This window comes from Triticum aestivum, chromosome 3A (genome assembly GCF_018294505.1).
Source record: "Triticum aestivum cultivar Chinese Spring chromosome 3A, IWGSC CS RefSeq v2.1, whole genome shotgun sequence".
Lineage (NCBI taxonomy): Eukaryota > Viridiplantae > Streptophyta > Magnoliopsida > Poales > Poaceae > Triticum > Triticum aestivum.
The window spans coordinates 485,930,185-485,943,983 of NC_057800.1; the positions used below are offsets into that span (position 1 = coordinate 485,930,185).

The following is a 13,799-nucleotide window of genomic DNA, read 5'->3' on the forward strand; positions in this document are numbered from 1 at the left end:
TTGTTAAACATGCAAAGTGATGCCGCCATGTTAAACTATGCATTTTTCTACCCCAATTACATATAAAGATTATTTAAAACCGAGCTACGGTTAATTAGTTATGAATTAAAGCATTTTAGCAAGTTATTTAAGCAAATTTAAACAAACAACAATTTAAACATTTTAGACATGGATGAAAGTGGCAAATTATTAATCTACACAAAATTCTAAGCAAGTTTCATATATAACTTATTTTAATCTGATGCACGGTTTGTGAGATATTAAATGCATGAACATGAGGGTCTTTTCTGTAAAACAGCAAACTCTGGATAAATAGCTAAATTTGCAGGTAGGAAAAAAACAATGAACGGGCCGAATCTGCTAGGCACTGGGGCGCTCACCAAGGCCAAGGCCCAGTCGATGGTGAGGTGGACCGGTTGGGCTGCGATCTGGCATGGGAGGAGGCGCGCTGGGCCGGTCTGCATTGGTCCAATCGGGGAAGGGTGAACGCGAGCGCTCTCCTCGCTCGCTCGATCTGGCAGCAGCGCGAGCAGAGGCACGAAGCAGGGGAACTCGGCGACAATGAGGAAGGAGGCAGGGGCGTCCTGGGTGGCTAGATCACCCGCGGCTTGCCGGAGTTGGCCGGAGCAACGACGTGGTGGCGAGGTCGAGGCGCCGTTGGAGAGGTTGGAGGCGGCCATGAGCAGGAAGCGGCAGGGGCAAGGTGCGCCGAGGCGGAGGCAGTGCAGCCCAGCGGCATGGAGAAGGACTCCGGCGAGGGGACTCCGAGACGGCGCGGCAGCGGATCCGGGCGAGGAAGGTAGCAGAGGACGGGAGGTGAGGCGGATGAGCCACTCCGGCCGGATCCAATCCATGGCGGCAGCGCAGGCGAAGGTCCTGGTGGTGGCATCCATGGCGTGGCTTGGCGGCCTGGGACGGGAGCAGCACGGAGGGAGGTCCGGCGGGCAGCGAAACGTGTGAAACAGGTCGGCCATCGTTGGATCCGGGCAACGGCGGCCGCGGACTAAGCTCGATGGCGGCGCTGCTCCAAATCCACGGCAGCGGCGGCGAGCTCCTGCGAGAGGAACGGGAGGGAGAGAGAGGTTAGAGGAGAAGAAACCTCGGGAAGGAGGAGGAAGGACATGGAGGAGGCCTATCCTAGTGGCTGGGTTCGCCGGCTGTGACGACTCCATGGAGGGAGGAGAGGGGATCAGGTGCGGCTGCGCTGAAAACCAGGAGGGGGTCGGAGGCTGCTTGGGTTGGGGAATGGATCCCGAGAGATTTGAGTGGGTGGCGGCGCATGATGGGATGGATGGGACATACGAACTAAAATCTAGGGATTAGTCTAGGGTTGCCACTATATATAGCAAGCCGGATAGGTTTAGGGGGTATAAGGTCCCTCCGATCATAATCGGACGGATGGGAAAAATAACTTAGGTAGCCCAAATAAGGAAACGGTGATATTTTGTAGAGGTTTGGGGATGTTCCGGATCCAACGGTGACGACTGTCCGGGTCGGGTCCGGGACCGACTTCGGACGCGCGCGGGAGGAGGGTCGCGGGCTGACGAGAGAGGTTAGGTTGGGCATGGCGGTAGGTAGTGGACTGTGGAGAGCGGGTTGGTCTGAGAGAAGAGGGGAGAGATGCAGCCTGGCACGATTTCCGGAGACCGAAAACGTCCGACGTTAGACCGGCTATAATGCCGCTATAGTTTAACGGTTGAGCTATCAAACGAACTCCGAATGCGATGAAACTTGACAGGCGGTCTATCTACACTATAATAAGACCACACGCCAACTTTCAACCCAATCCGAGAACATTTTCAAGCCACTTATAAAATAATATTTCGAACATGCCACGGGCGCGTGTAAGTGTGTCTGGGCTCAGAACGGACAACGGAAGGAACGAGGAGACCAGGACAGATGCAAGTTTTTAAAACATGATGATGCAATGCACAAGATGATATGATAAGATGCAACACGCAAGCAAGTGACATGGCAACGACAGCGAATAACTGGAAGACACCTGGCGCATCAGACTCGGGGCGTCACATATACATCATTAATAATGTCCAAGGACTATTTTTATTCATAAACACATAGAAAATATCATCATACATAATTGCCTTTAGGGCACATCTCCAACAAAATTGTGCTATTTTCTATATTTATTTTGGGTGTTGCAGGCATAAAGTAAAAAAAACTGGGGCGGACATTTAGGGATAGGCTTGGATGGCGTGTCTGCGGACTGGTCAATTACGGTGTCCATTTTGAGGATCAACGTTGGAGATGCCTTAAGTTCTCTTTTGCTAACCCTCTCCAAATCCCTAATTCTGAGCTGTGTATTTTGTTGACATATGTTACCGTTTAATCCCAACTATCAACATTTTCAAATATTGCAAGATCTAGAAAGTTGTTCAAAATTTCAGATTTCAGAAAGGCACTTTGATACCTTGTATTGCAAAGCATGTTGACTATTATTTGTTTGCAACACACTAGTAGAAAATACAAAGTTCTCAATGATTCTAGCTTCAAGCCAACAATATCATTTTCACTGGATAATTTGGCCACCCATTGGTATTGTTGAAAAGTAACTTGGGCTAGAGTCATTATTTGGACAGACTCGCTAGGATGGTGGCGAAACATAGGAAAAGCATCAAATGCATGTGATATATGTGTTATCGCCTTCTCATATTGGTACCAGACCAAGTAACAACGGAACAAGAAGAGATCAAGATCAGAACGAACATGGATAGTGATAAAAGGCAAATAATTACTGTTGTGACAATTAAGCTTTGTGATCTGTCTAGATCATCATAGTCTAGACATGCCTTGTACCAGTAATAGTGGTATTTAGGCCCAAAGTGCCCTTCTACTCCCGATCTCAAATGCACCCTTATAAGCAGTAAAATAAAAAAAGTAAAAAAGAATCAAAATATTCTGATTTTTTAAACAACAAACGTTGCTTACTTTCCTGCCTACGTGTATTTTGGCGATGAAATCACACCAGTGGAGGTCTGAGCAAAAGTAACAAAATCACCTCTCCAAAATGCTTTCAAAAATATTCTTTTTGGATCATCAGTATTTTCTCCCCAACATTAAGAATGTTTTTTCTTCATGAAATCTTCCAGGTATGTACAACATTCAACAATGTTCGTCGCCAAGAAAATTCAGTATTTGTTTATTTATTTATTTACTATTTGTGTCGATTTTACTGTTCACAATGGTACATTTGAGCTCGGGAGCTGAAACGCCGTGTCCTAGGCAAGGATGTGATTCGCAACGCTAACTAAGGACAACTTGTTAAGTTATACTTCAACACCTAAACCCTGAAGTAACTGGCAAAGGAGCAATTCTCATAGTTCGAATGGCAAGAGAAATCATTCAACACTTGCATTTTGAGTGTGATGTGGCATGCTTTGTTTAGGGATTGTGCATATCACTATGAATATTAAACCCCCCACTAATATTACTCATATTCTGGAACCTTTGGTTAGAAGACAATAATTGAGGCATGCACTTAGAAATTTCAGTTAAAATGTCTGTATTGCATGCGCCAGCTAGTTCTCCGAAAAGCTTAAACTGATGATGAAATATGGGCTATGCATTTATACTTCAATACTCCCTCTCATGTGTGGCTCTTCCGAGGCTAAGCATGAACTGGAAGTGGACTGTAATTATATTTAAATTGCATTAGTCAAGTCTTGAAGTCAAGACCTTTAGTCTCTGGTACCATGTAAAATTGGATGCATCAATCAATTCTTTCGAAAGCTCAAACTGATGGGAAACGGTAAGCTTGCATTTATATTTCAAAAGTGTCATTACATGTTGGTAATTTAGTTATGCCCTAACGATGCTATTTTTCATAATAAAAAATTCCATATCTCATTCGAAGGCGTGCAACTTATTTAATCTCGGGCACCACTTTGAGAGGTCGGAGTTCCAAAAGAATATAGTGCTAGGGAGCAAACATCTAGAGGCAATAATTTAAAATTTGGTTGCTATTGGTACATGACACATTGTAATGAATTGGACACCCTTGAGTTGGCCATACTTGACTTATTAATATCTTTGCTTAGGCCTTGCAATGTGCCAGTTCTGGTTGGTTGGATGCACTCATTAGGCAAAGGCCAGCCACAGTAAGATATTTGCTTCCAAACAACAGAAGACGCACGCCCATAATTTTATGTTAGATGGAACAACATAGTATTATAAAACGAGGTTTCAGCTAGACATGACAATTCAATTTAAGCATCCAATTAATGATTTGAGCATCGTTAACTCACTGCTTCACTAACAAGGAATTGGACTGTATTTTTCACCTAAAATATGAAGCAACTTTTTTTGCCTCATATCATTAATTTAGAAGAGTTTTGCTTGATTAATAATTACATAAAAATATGTTAAAACCAATATTACATCAAATAGGCACCAAAGCCAACCTCCACACTTGCAGAATCCCTCCCACATATCAACGCACTCTGCAAATGTTATTGGAAAAGGTCCAAAACAAACCTTGAATTTGTAGGTGAAAGCTAAATTAAACCCTGAACTCTCAATCCCTGAAATCAGCACACCAAACTCTCTTATCCCGATCTATTTCAAACCTTGAGAGGACTTAGCCGGTATTTGCTGAATTGGGCCGGCCCATTAGCGCAGTCGCTCGCGCGCGCACACTGCTCTGGTTTTTCTTTGTTTTTTTCTTTTTCATTTCATTTCTTTATATTTTTTACAAACCTTGAGAGGACTTAGTGTCTAATTTTTTCTTCGTACCCAATGTACATTTTTAACGCACACATAAAATATTATTTGATATTTTCAAATACATTATGTAATTTTTTAATTACATGTTTCAATTTTTTTAAATACATGGTAATATTTTTCCAAATACATGTTTACATTTTCTTAATGACAATAAATATTTCATAAAACTACATGAACACTCTTTTGCATGGTTCAGAATTTTTTAATTTGTATACACTTTTTTCAAACACATGCCACGTATATATTCTGTTAAGTGTAAGGCACATTTTTTTACAACACGCAAACATATTTTTTCACATTGTACACACATTTTTTTTGAAAATGTCACAAACACATTTTTTGAAACTCGTGAACATTTTTAAAATGTTACATTTTTTCGAATATATGAAACATTTTTTGAATCACACAAATATTATACATTGTATAAAAATTTGTTTGAATTGGTCCATACATTTTTTTAAAAACTAGTGATATTTTTTAGATGTCACAAAATATTTTATTTTAATTTGTTCAGATTTCGAAATTTGTTCCTGTTTTTTTAATTTTTCATGTCTGGTGGGCCGGCCCAGTCGAGTCCTTAGCCAATAATCCGAAACATTTTCTGAAAACATTATTTACAAAATTCCAAAAACATTATTTATAAAATGTGACACAATTTTTGAAATCCGAAACATTTTCATAGCATGTGAAAGCTGTTGAAATTCTGAACATTTTTTGAGAACTCTTTTTTGAAATCACAAACAGTTTTAAAAACACAAATAGAATTTTTAAATTCCAGAAAAATAGAAAAATACAAAATGAATTGTATTTGTGCGAAAATTAGAAACAGGAATATTTTTAACTTCTGAGAAGTTCACGATTTCTTGTTGTGTTATAGTGGGCCGGCCCAGATTCTTGTCCCTTAGTGTAAAGGTTATCCCGGACGGGATTATCTTATTCCTAGTGTGGCAAACAGGTCTAGGGTCCAAAATAGACCGGGATTACAAGTTCAGAGTGCCAATTTTCGGGATTCAAAGTTTAGGGTTTGATTTAGCTTTCACCTACAAATTTAAGGTCTATTTTGGACTTATGGCAATGTTATCACCCTCGAACTTCGTCAGAACTCCTATTATGCACCTGTTGCGGCGGAATGTCGCTAGATTATGCGTTGGGCTGAGCCCAATTGTGTTCTCTTGCCTCTTTTTTTTGTCTTATTGTTCGTCTATAAAAAATAGTCGTCTTTAATGACCAAAAAAATCAGCTAGTAGTTTTTTGATAGATTTGAAAAGGTTCATGAATGCAAATTTTAGAAATATTCACAATTTTGAGTTTATATTTCTCTCTGAATATTAAAAAATGTGTATAAATTTTAAAACTTCATGAATTTCTAAACAATATGTTCACATTTTAATAAATGATCTTGAAATTCAAATAATTCATAAAATTGAAAAACAAGTTGTGAATATTTTTTAAATAATTTTTGTAGAAAGTTTTCAATCAAAAATTCAAGATATTTATAAAAAATCATTTTGTTGGAAAAACCTGTGCTAAAATAAAGTAAAATTTAAAAGGCAAAAGGAAAGAAGCTCACGAATTAAATGTTTTTAATTGTAAAATATTGGTGTATCCCAAAAATGTTCACAAATTTTAAAAAAGAGTGTCCTTTGAAAATTGGTTTATTTTTAGTTTTTTGTCAAAGTACCTAACAACAATGCATGCACCACACTTTATTTATATGATAGTTGCAACTAACCTCAGATTACAAAATAAAAAATGGCGACATATTTTACACACGTTTAGGCTCTTGTTTTGCAAGTAACAAGCCTACTCCTATTTTGTTTGAAATTATATCACCAAAGAGTTACAATGATCAAGTAATGGGGCAACTGCCGAGTTTGGGGCGAATTCGAATAGTTGGGGGTGGACAATAATTTTTTTCAAAAAAAATTCACGAACTTTGAAATTTTTTCATCTTGTACGAGGAATTTTTTAAAATTAAATAAAAATGCTTCAATGACTGAACACGTTTTATAAAATGTATGAAACTTTCAAAAAAAAGTGTGTGATATGAGCCCAGTTTCTGACGCTCTGTGCGTTTCCCCAGCATTTTAACGCACGGAGCGTTGGGGGCTCTCCTCCAATGGTCTGTCGCTGGGCCCTTAGGGTTTATTTGGGCTATCCTGGAAGCACACATATGGGTGCCATCCCTCAAAAAAAAAAAGCAGCGCTTGTCGTGCCCAAACGGCTCGATAACTGGATGAGGTAAGAAACAGCCTCGCGAACATCCTGGTCCAAAAAATGGCCATGGCAATGGCCGCTTCCTTCGCCGCCCGCCACCACCACGGGCACCTCGCCGCCGGCCTCCCCTCCACCCCTCAATCGGGCGGAAGGACTAGCCGCAGCGCTGCCACCATCTCCATGAAGGCTCAGGTGGAAGCCCGACCCAGGCAACCTACTTCCCTTCCCCTTTTCTTCTCCTCCTCGCCCAACTGACGCAATCCTTATCATGCTGTTTCCATTATCTCGTAGAAAAAGCAGAGCAGTGAGCCTGGAAGTGGGAAGGGGGGCGGGGACGGGCGAGTAAGCGGTGGGCGGCGAGTGTGGCGTCGCCGGAAACTGGTATACGCAACAGCCGAACAAGGCGGTCTCCTCATCTCTGCGTGGTTGTTTCTGTTGGAACTAGGACGGTGAATAATCGAAGGACGAGCTTGCTGCCGAATAAAATACGATTGGGCCTAGAACTTTTGCGTCGTAGGTTGGGCATAGTGATGTTCAGGAGGCCCGAGAACCATCATTCGGCGTCCATTACCATGTAGTAAAACATAGGATAAATGGTTGGCTTGTGTTCATCGAAGTTCAGTACAGGGATACGGATACATATAGCTCTGCTTGTAGCAGTCACAGAGCCAGACGCCCACTGAATCGTGCATCGTGGGCTAGTTACAGCCCTACAGGCTAAGACAAGTCACAGAATAACTGAACGTGTGACAAGCTAATGTAACAGTACAACACTGAATCAAGGTGTACACTTAACAGGTTTAATCGCTTGCACACATTAGGCCCTTTGGTTGTTCCGTTATGATAAGTTATGTGATGTATTATCGGTTTCGCGCAGGCCCTTTGGTCATGCTGGCTCATGACCTTGCATTGAATTGCAGGTTGCTTAGAACTGTCAAATAAGAAGTTAGCGACTGTTATACTGCAGACTTCTTTCCCAACCGATTTACGCCGCTGACTTACACTATGCTTCTTCTAGACAGTTGGTTCATTGTTATAGGAAGTAGGAACGAGCTGCCTTCTTTTCCTTTTAGGTAAACTGTGTCACATGTTCAGCACTGCTTGGCCATTTCCGAGCAGTTATGCAGGTATGCAAGCAGCTGTATATCACACATTTGTTGTTTACATAGACATAAAATTGCCATGGGATAAAATCAGATGAAATGGAATAGTGAGCATTGTTGACATGCTTTAGAAATTTCACATTGTTTCCTTATTTCCATGTTATTCGCTAGCGTCATAGTGGCATCATGCTTAAAAATCCCCTTTCGTTTTTGGCAGACCAAAGAGGATGACATGTTGCGTTACAAGTTGGATCGTATCCCTTTCTTAGAAGAGAAAGTGAGAAAAGTAAGGGAAAATGGGAAGCTTGTGTGCTTGGATATCAACCAGCTCATGTTATCTCAAGAGAACAGATTCGCATTCACAATGGAGGTGGCAGAAGAAGCTAACGCCTATCTTGAGAAGCACAGGCATGAGTATGGATTGAAAAAACCTATACTGCATGTGCTTAGCGATCGTATGAATGAAGCTGGATTTTCTCGGCCAGAGGGTTACCTTTATCCTTATCCTATCAAGCCTGGGCCTTATTTCATAAAAGAAGAAGGGAATTGAATAGAATCACATGCTCTATAGTAAGTACATCTCACAACTCACTCTCCAATTACTCTTTACTGCCTTCTCTATGCTTGAATTATTATCCTCGGTTGTATATGTGATGAGTGCGATGAGTGTGCTTGTACACAAGCATGCCCTAGTGTGGGAGATTCTGGTTCTAGTCAGAATTGAGAACAAACCAGAAGAGAACAGAACAGCTTGAGCTCACAAGAAATTATTATAACTGCACCAAATGGCATCATATATAACCCTCTGCATCATGTATGCATCTGTAGCACTTAGTGCCCTTTAAAATGAACAAGTCTCGACTTCACACGGCTAGACTATTAGGGATAAGAGTAATATCTATCCCGCTCTCTGATCTATTTGGATATATAAACCATACTGCAGGGAATTTGAAAATCATATAGGCTTGCTACCGCGATTGACTGGTCCCTCATATGACCCGCTTTCATGTAGTAATACCTCCACACGGTCATATGCAGGGATATGTACGAAGGGTCTTAGTTCTCTAGCCATTCCTCCCGGGCCTTCTGCGTGGATCATGCCTAGAGTTTGCACCTCCATAGTCATAGTCCTGAATCTCTGTGAGAATCTTCCTGCTGTGTCCCTGCATTTAGAACACAAAGAACAAGAATACATGGAATTAAGCATAGAATGAAAATAGAAGTGTTATTCTGTTTGTCTGGCATTTGTAGATTTGAAGCATAAACTGTAGATACGTTTCTTTTAGTGAAGCATAAGTTATCTAGCAAAAGTGACCAATTGTTAGAGGAAAACATAAAGAGCTACTCCCTCCGTTCCAAATTAGTTGACTTGAATTTGTCTAAATACGGATGTATCTATACTTGTTTAGTGTCTAGATACATCCGTGTCTAGATAAATATGGGTCGAGTAATTTGGAATGGAGGGAGTAGAAAGTATTAGCTAGCACTCACATATATGTCTATGGAATGGAAATAACGAAATACAATGAGCATTGCCTTAGATGGCTATGTCAAAAACTTTGAGAACAACATAGGCAGACCTTTATGAACTTCGGGGGAAGAGCATTATCAATTTCTACCACTATGGTTTGGCCTGCATGAAAAAATAACTTGTTGTATTTATATTTATGACGGGGTAAAATACTGGGGAAGAACAAATAGCAAACACCACACCTGCAGATGCATTGAAGAGAGCAATTAGAAGGATGATGGTGAGTATGAAAGTGGGCTTAGGCATGTTGTTCTCCGCTAGCTGCTAAAGGAGTGTTATTCCCTGGAGGATTGTTGGCGAGAAACTATTGTCTCTGCGCCTTTTATAGATGGATGATGGGTCAAGCTGTAGGAAAGAGAAAAAAGGTTTTAACTTTGGATATGGTCTACCAGTAATGATTGTTCAACAGTATTATGCTGAAACTTGATATCCCACAACACAAGGTCAACTGCATTTGGCTCAAGCTACTTTAAAACCTAAGCTGTGGGTTCTTCTTTTAAAATATATTTGTGTTAACTGCACCATATCCGTAATGAAATGTCACATATAGCTTTGAATGGTAGATAGCACTAACTAGACTTCAAATTGTTCGTAGTCTTCGTCTTGGTCAGCTATACATGGAATGATGGCTTTACTCTGCAAAAAGATTGTCATAATTAGATTATGTCCTAGCCATTTCATGAGCTGAGTATTCCACAAAATGCCAATGGCATAGTGATGACAAGGTTCTATCTCTGTATGTTATAATGGTGCCTGTTTGGTGAAATATAAAACCTTTAATGTTGAAGGAGTGAAAATCATTTAGCTAAAAATTGATACAGTGCACCACCCACTATCAACTGGGAACTGCTGAGCGAATGGGGCAGGCAACAGTAAGTGGGGTGAGTGCATACCGACAGCTGTCACAGTGTGCTAGAGGAGAGTGGAGTGAGAAAAATACAATGGAAATGCAGGGAACTGCAAGTGCAAGCGCAACAGTGCTCCCACTAACGGATCCATCGGTCAAAAGGAAAAAAAGAACTTGCCCCCTGTCTTGTGGGGATCACATTTGAGACCTTCACTAGCTGGCAATGTTCATAAGATTGGCGTATGCGCATACATTTTTTGTTGATTTGCCTTGCTATGCATCGACCATGTCCTTCTGCTACATATGCCCATTTACCCGCTCCTTTTATGGTTGGTTCTGTGACCTAACCACTCACATATCCACTGTGCGACTAGCTTTGTAAATTGACAGGATCACGGCCAACATGCAGGTGTGTTGCTGGCCGCTCATTATGTCATCCTAGGCAGCGAGCACCTCTGTGAAGTTGACCATGTGTTTGTTGGTTTGCATTGTTGTGACCTGTGAGGGCCAAATGCATGCAACAGGAGAGCAATTGCAGAGTCACTGCTTTTTTATCCTACCATAGACCAGCCACTACTTCGTTACTGTCCCAAGTGCAGTAGGATTTTAGAAATTGACAACCCCACTACTTTGCTACTATCATGTATGACAGCACATACTAAAGTCTTTCTTGAAACAACATAACTACACATGTAAAGAAGCTACGGCATGACCTGCCTGAAATGTCGACATCCCACCAGAGTGCACGTGTGGCCGTGCAAGGGTCACATTGTGATTGCACGGAGATGATTTAGTAGTCAGCACAAGGTCCAATTTGAACTAGAAGCCTTAGCCAAAATCCTTGTACCTTAGCACAGCCTTTTAGTCAGGAAACAAGAAACTCTGAAACATAGGAGGGAATACGGTGCTAGAGCAAATTGATTCACGTTATTTTTAACTCCAGGAAAAAGCATGGCGATATTTCATATGCTTACTGTTGCACAATAGTTTCATAAACATGAGGCAGCGAAATGTATTCTAAAATATGCCGAAGGTCCTAAATAGTGAGGAGCATTATCAGTGATTCGTTGGCACTTCCAGAAGCATCCTTTCTACATGATATTTTGGAGCTATGAAAGCAGCTTTATTTTCTTGTCACTTTTGTTTCATAACATTTATGTTATAGAGGTGTATTTCTGATCAACGAAGCAACTTTTTCTTGATTAGTTGTTCGCTGGTTTGTCTTGTGTAATCTCTGTTAATCAAGAATCACAGGTTATATATGCAAGGATTGGTTTCAAAGCAAAGATTTATACGTGGTTGTGACATAACACCTTTTGATGCAAACATTTTTTTTTCTATCATCCATTTCGGATACAACCTTGTAGTTTAGCGCAGGCTGCAAAAAGTCGGTCCATAGCTTCTACTGGTCGGTGCTACTTTCTCTGTGTCCGTAATTCTGATAGCGAAATAGCAGGAGTTCAGTATGGCCCACTTAATTCTTTCTTTATGTTTTTCTTATTTGAGGCAATCTTTTCGTTATCAAGAAATCACTGGGTGAAGTTTAGCAAGCAACATCATTAAGGCACAATGCATGCTTAAGTTCTAACCTTTCATCATTTCATTTTGCAGGACCAAGGAACACAAGTTTGGGGGGTTCCTAACAGAATGGAGCGGTCTGGTCTGCAGGGCTCCTAGTTTTTCTTGTATACACTACGCAGTTGAGAAGGAATTTGAAAGCTCTGGAACAACTTACAAAATCAAAATGCTCAGATAAATCAAAATCAAGATACGTTTTGTCCCGGGAGCTCTGAAGATTTGCACCCAGACCTCCATGTTAGTATATAACGTGAAGCGAAGGTAGCCTGTTGTTTCTTGACGTCGTCTGTGTTGCTTCAGTGCTGTCACGGGATCGGAATGCTGAGGTTTGCTGAACAAGATCTCCTGGCCCATTTTATTGTTGTCTTGAAATATTGTATAGATATTGGGATATTTACGATAATTTACGTCTTCTTTCGATTAACATGGGCGTCAGCCCCGGGCTCCATTTCATTGAAACCAAACGAGACAAGGTTCATTACATAACCAAAGAGAAAGGCCCCCAGCCACCGGACAGAGATGCAATTTTCAGGAGTTTTTTTTTTTGGAAATGGAGGCGTACCCCCGGCCTCTGCATCATAATGATGCATGCAACCATCTTATTAAAAGTTTGCAGAGTATTAAAGTCGTCAAAGTATTACAGCTCGCAAGCAGAGCGAATAAAAAAAATAAATCAAAGTTCATGCTGACAATCACAACCGGAATGGCAATAAGAAGGATAAGCTTCCTAGACTCCTATCCTGTTATGCGACCGGCATCCGACCTGCAAGAAAGTTAAATTGTGTTGTTTGTTAAATATTAAATCATTTCTACAATTCCATATAGCCCACAAGAGCGCACATATTTCAATCCGAATACGAGCCGCCATAGTATGTTCGACCCCAGTTAACCATATTCCAAACAACAATGCAATGTCAACTGGAGGAGTAATGTTGAAGGCTATATGAATCGTTCTCCAAAGTAATTTGGCTAGTGGGCATTCAAGAAATAAATGTTGTATTGTTTCATCATGATCACAAAAGCAACATCGTGGACTACCTACCCATCGCCTCTTAATTAAGTTGTCCTTTGTAAGAATTACTTGTTTGTGGACAAACCACATAAAGATTTTAATGCGCAAAGGAACCTTAATCTTCCAAATATGCAATGATCTCGACACTGGGCCAGAATTAATCAAATCCATATAGAAAGATTTTATCGTAAAAATCCCATTCTTAGCTAGTTTCCATTGCGTGGAGTCCGGTTGGTCGGAGAGTTGAATGTCTATCAATCCCCGAACCATATGCATCCATGCATTCCATCGCTCACCAACTAGTGCTTGTCTGAATTGAATATTTAAGGGGATCGTATGTAAAACTGTGCCTACGTAATCCTCCTTACGTTGCACAATGTTATACAGGGTGGGATATTGTACGGCCAGGGGCGTCTCTCCTAACCACGTGTCCTCCCAAAACCTTGTTGACATCCCATTGCCAACCAGGAATTTGACCCTCCGAAAGAACAGGTCCTTTACTCGCATAACCCCTTTCCAGAATGGCGAGTCCGTTGGTCTCATGGTAAACCTGAGCGAGTGTTTTGGACTGAAGATATTTATTACGCAAAATCTGTGCCCACGTGCCCTCCGTCTCTGTCTCTAACCTGTAGAGGCATTTGCTCATAAGGCACTTGTTCTTAATTTCTAAGTTCTCAATACCGAGACCGCCCTGTCTTTTGGTCGGCAAAGAATGTCCCATCGCGCGAGATGGTATTTCCTCTTGGCCTCATCTGACTGCCAGAAGAACCG

At 41.2% G+C, this 13,799-nt stretch overlaps 1 protein-coding gene and 1 long non-coding RNA gene across 4 annotated transcripts; one reads left to right on the forward strand and one right to left on the reverse strand.

The window, feature by feature from the left end:
- The first annotated feature begins 6,921 nt into the window (after positions 1-6,921).
- LOC123061766 (protein PLASTID TRANSCRIPTIONALLY ACTIVE 7) lies at positions 6,922-12,440 on the forward strand. 3 transcript variants are annotated; one of them, XM_044485022.1, is made up of 4 exons: positions 6,922-7,149; positions 7,249-7,338; positions 8,278-8,630; positions 12,050-12,440. In XM_044485022.1, exons 1-3 carry the CDS (start codon positions 7,018-7,020, stop codon positions 8,608-8,610), a joined length of 555 nt encoding a protein of 184 aa, XP_044340957.1. In that variant the 5' UTR covers positions 6,922-7,017; the 3' UTR covers positions 8,611-8,630; positions 12,050-12,440. The 3 variants fall into 3 exon arrangements, with proteins under 3 accessions (XP_044340957.1, XP_044340958.1, XP_044340959.1); XM_044485024.1 differs by having other exon boundaries at positions 6,937-7,149; positions 7,258-7,338; XM_044485023.1 differs by lacking the exon at positions 12,050-12,440 and having other exon boundaries at positions 6,933-7,149; positions 8,278-8,631.
- On the reverse strand, positions 8,828-9,886 carry LOC123061767 (uncharacterized). Its single transcript, XR_006429268.1, has 3 exons — positions 9,774-9,886; positions 9,641-9,693; positions 8,828-9,223 (listed from the first exon to the last, which is right to left on the reverse strand). It is a non-coding gene; the product is annotated as an uncharacterized lncRNA (long non-coding RNA).
- Positions 12,441-13,799: the final 1,359 nt, after the last annotated feature.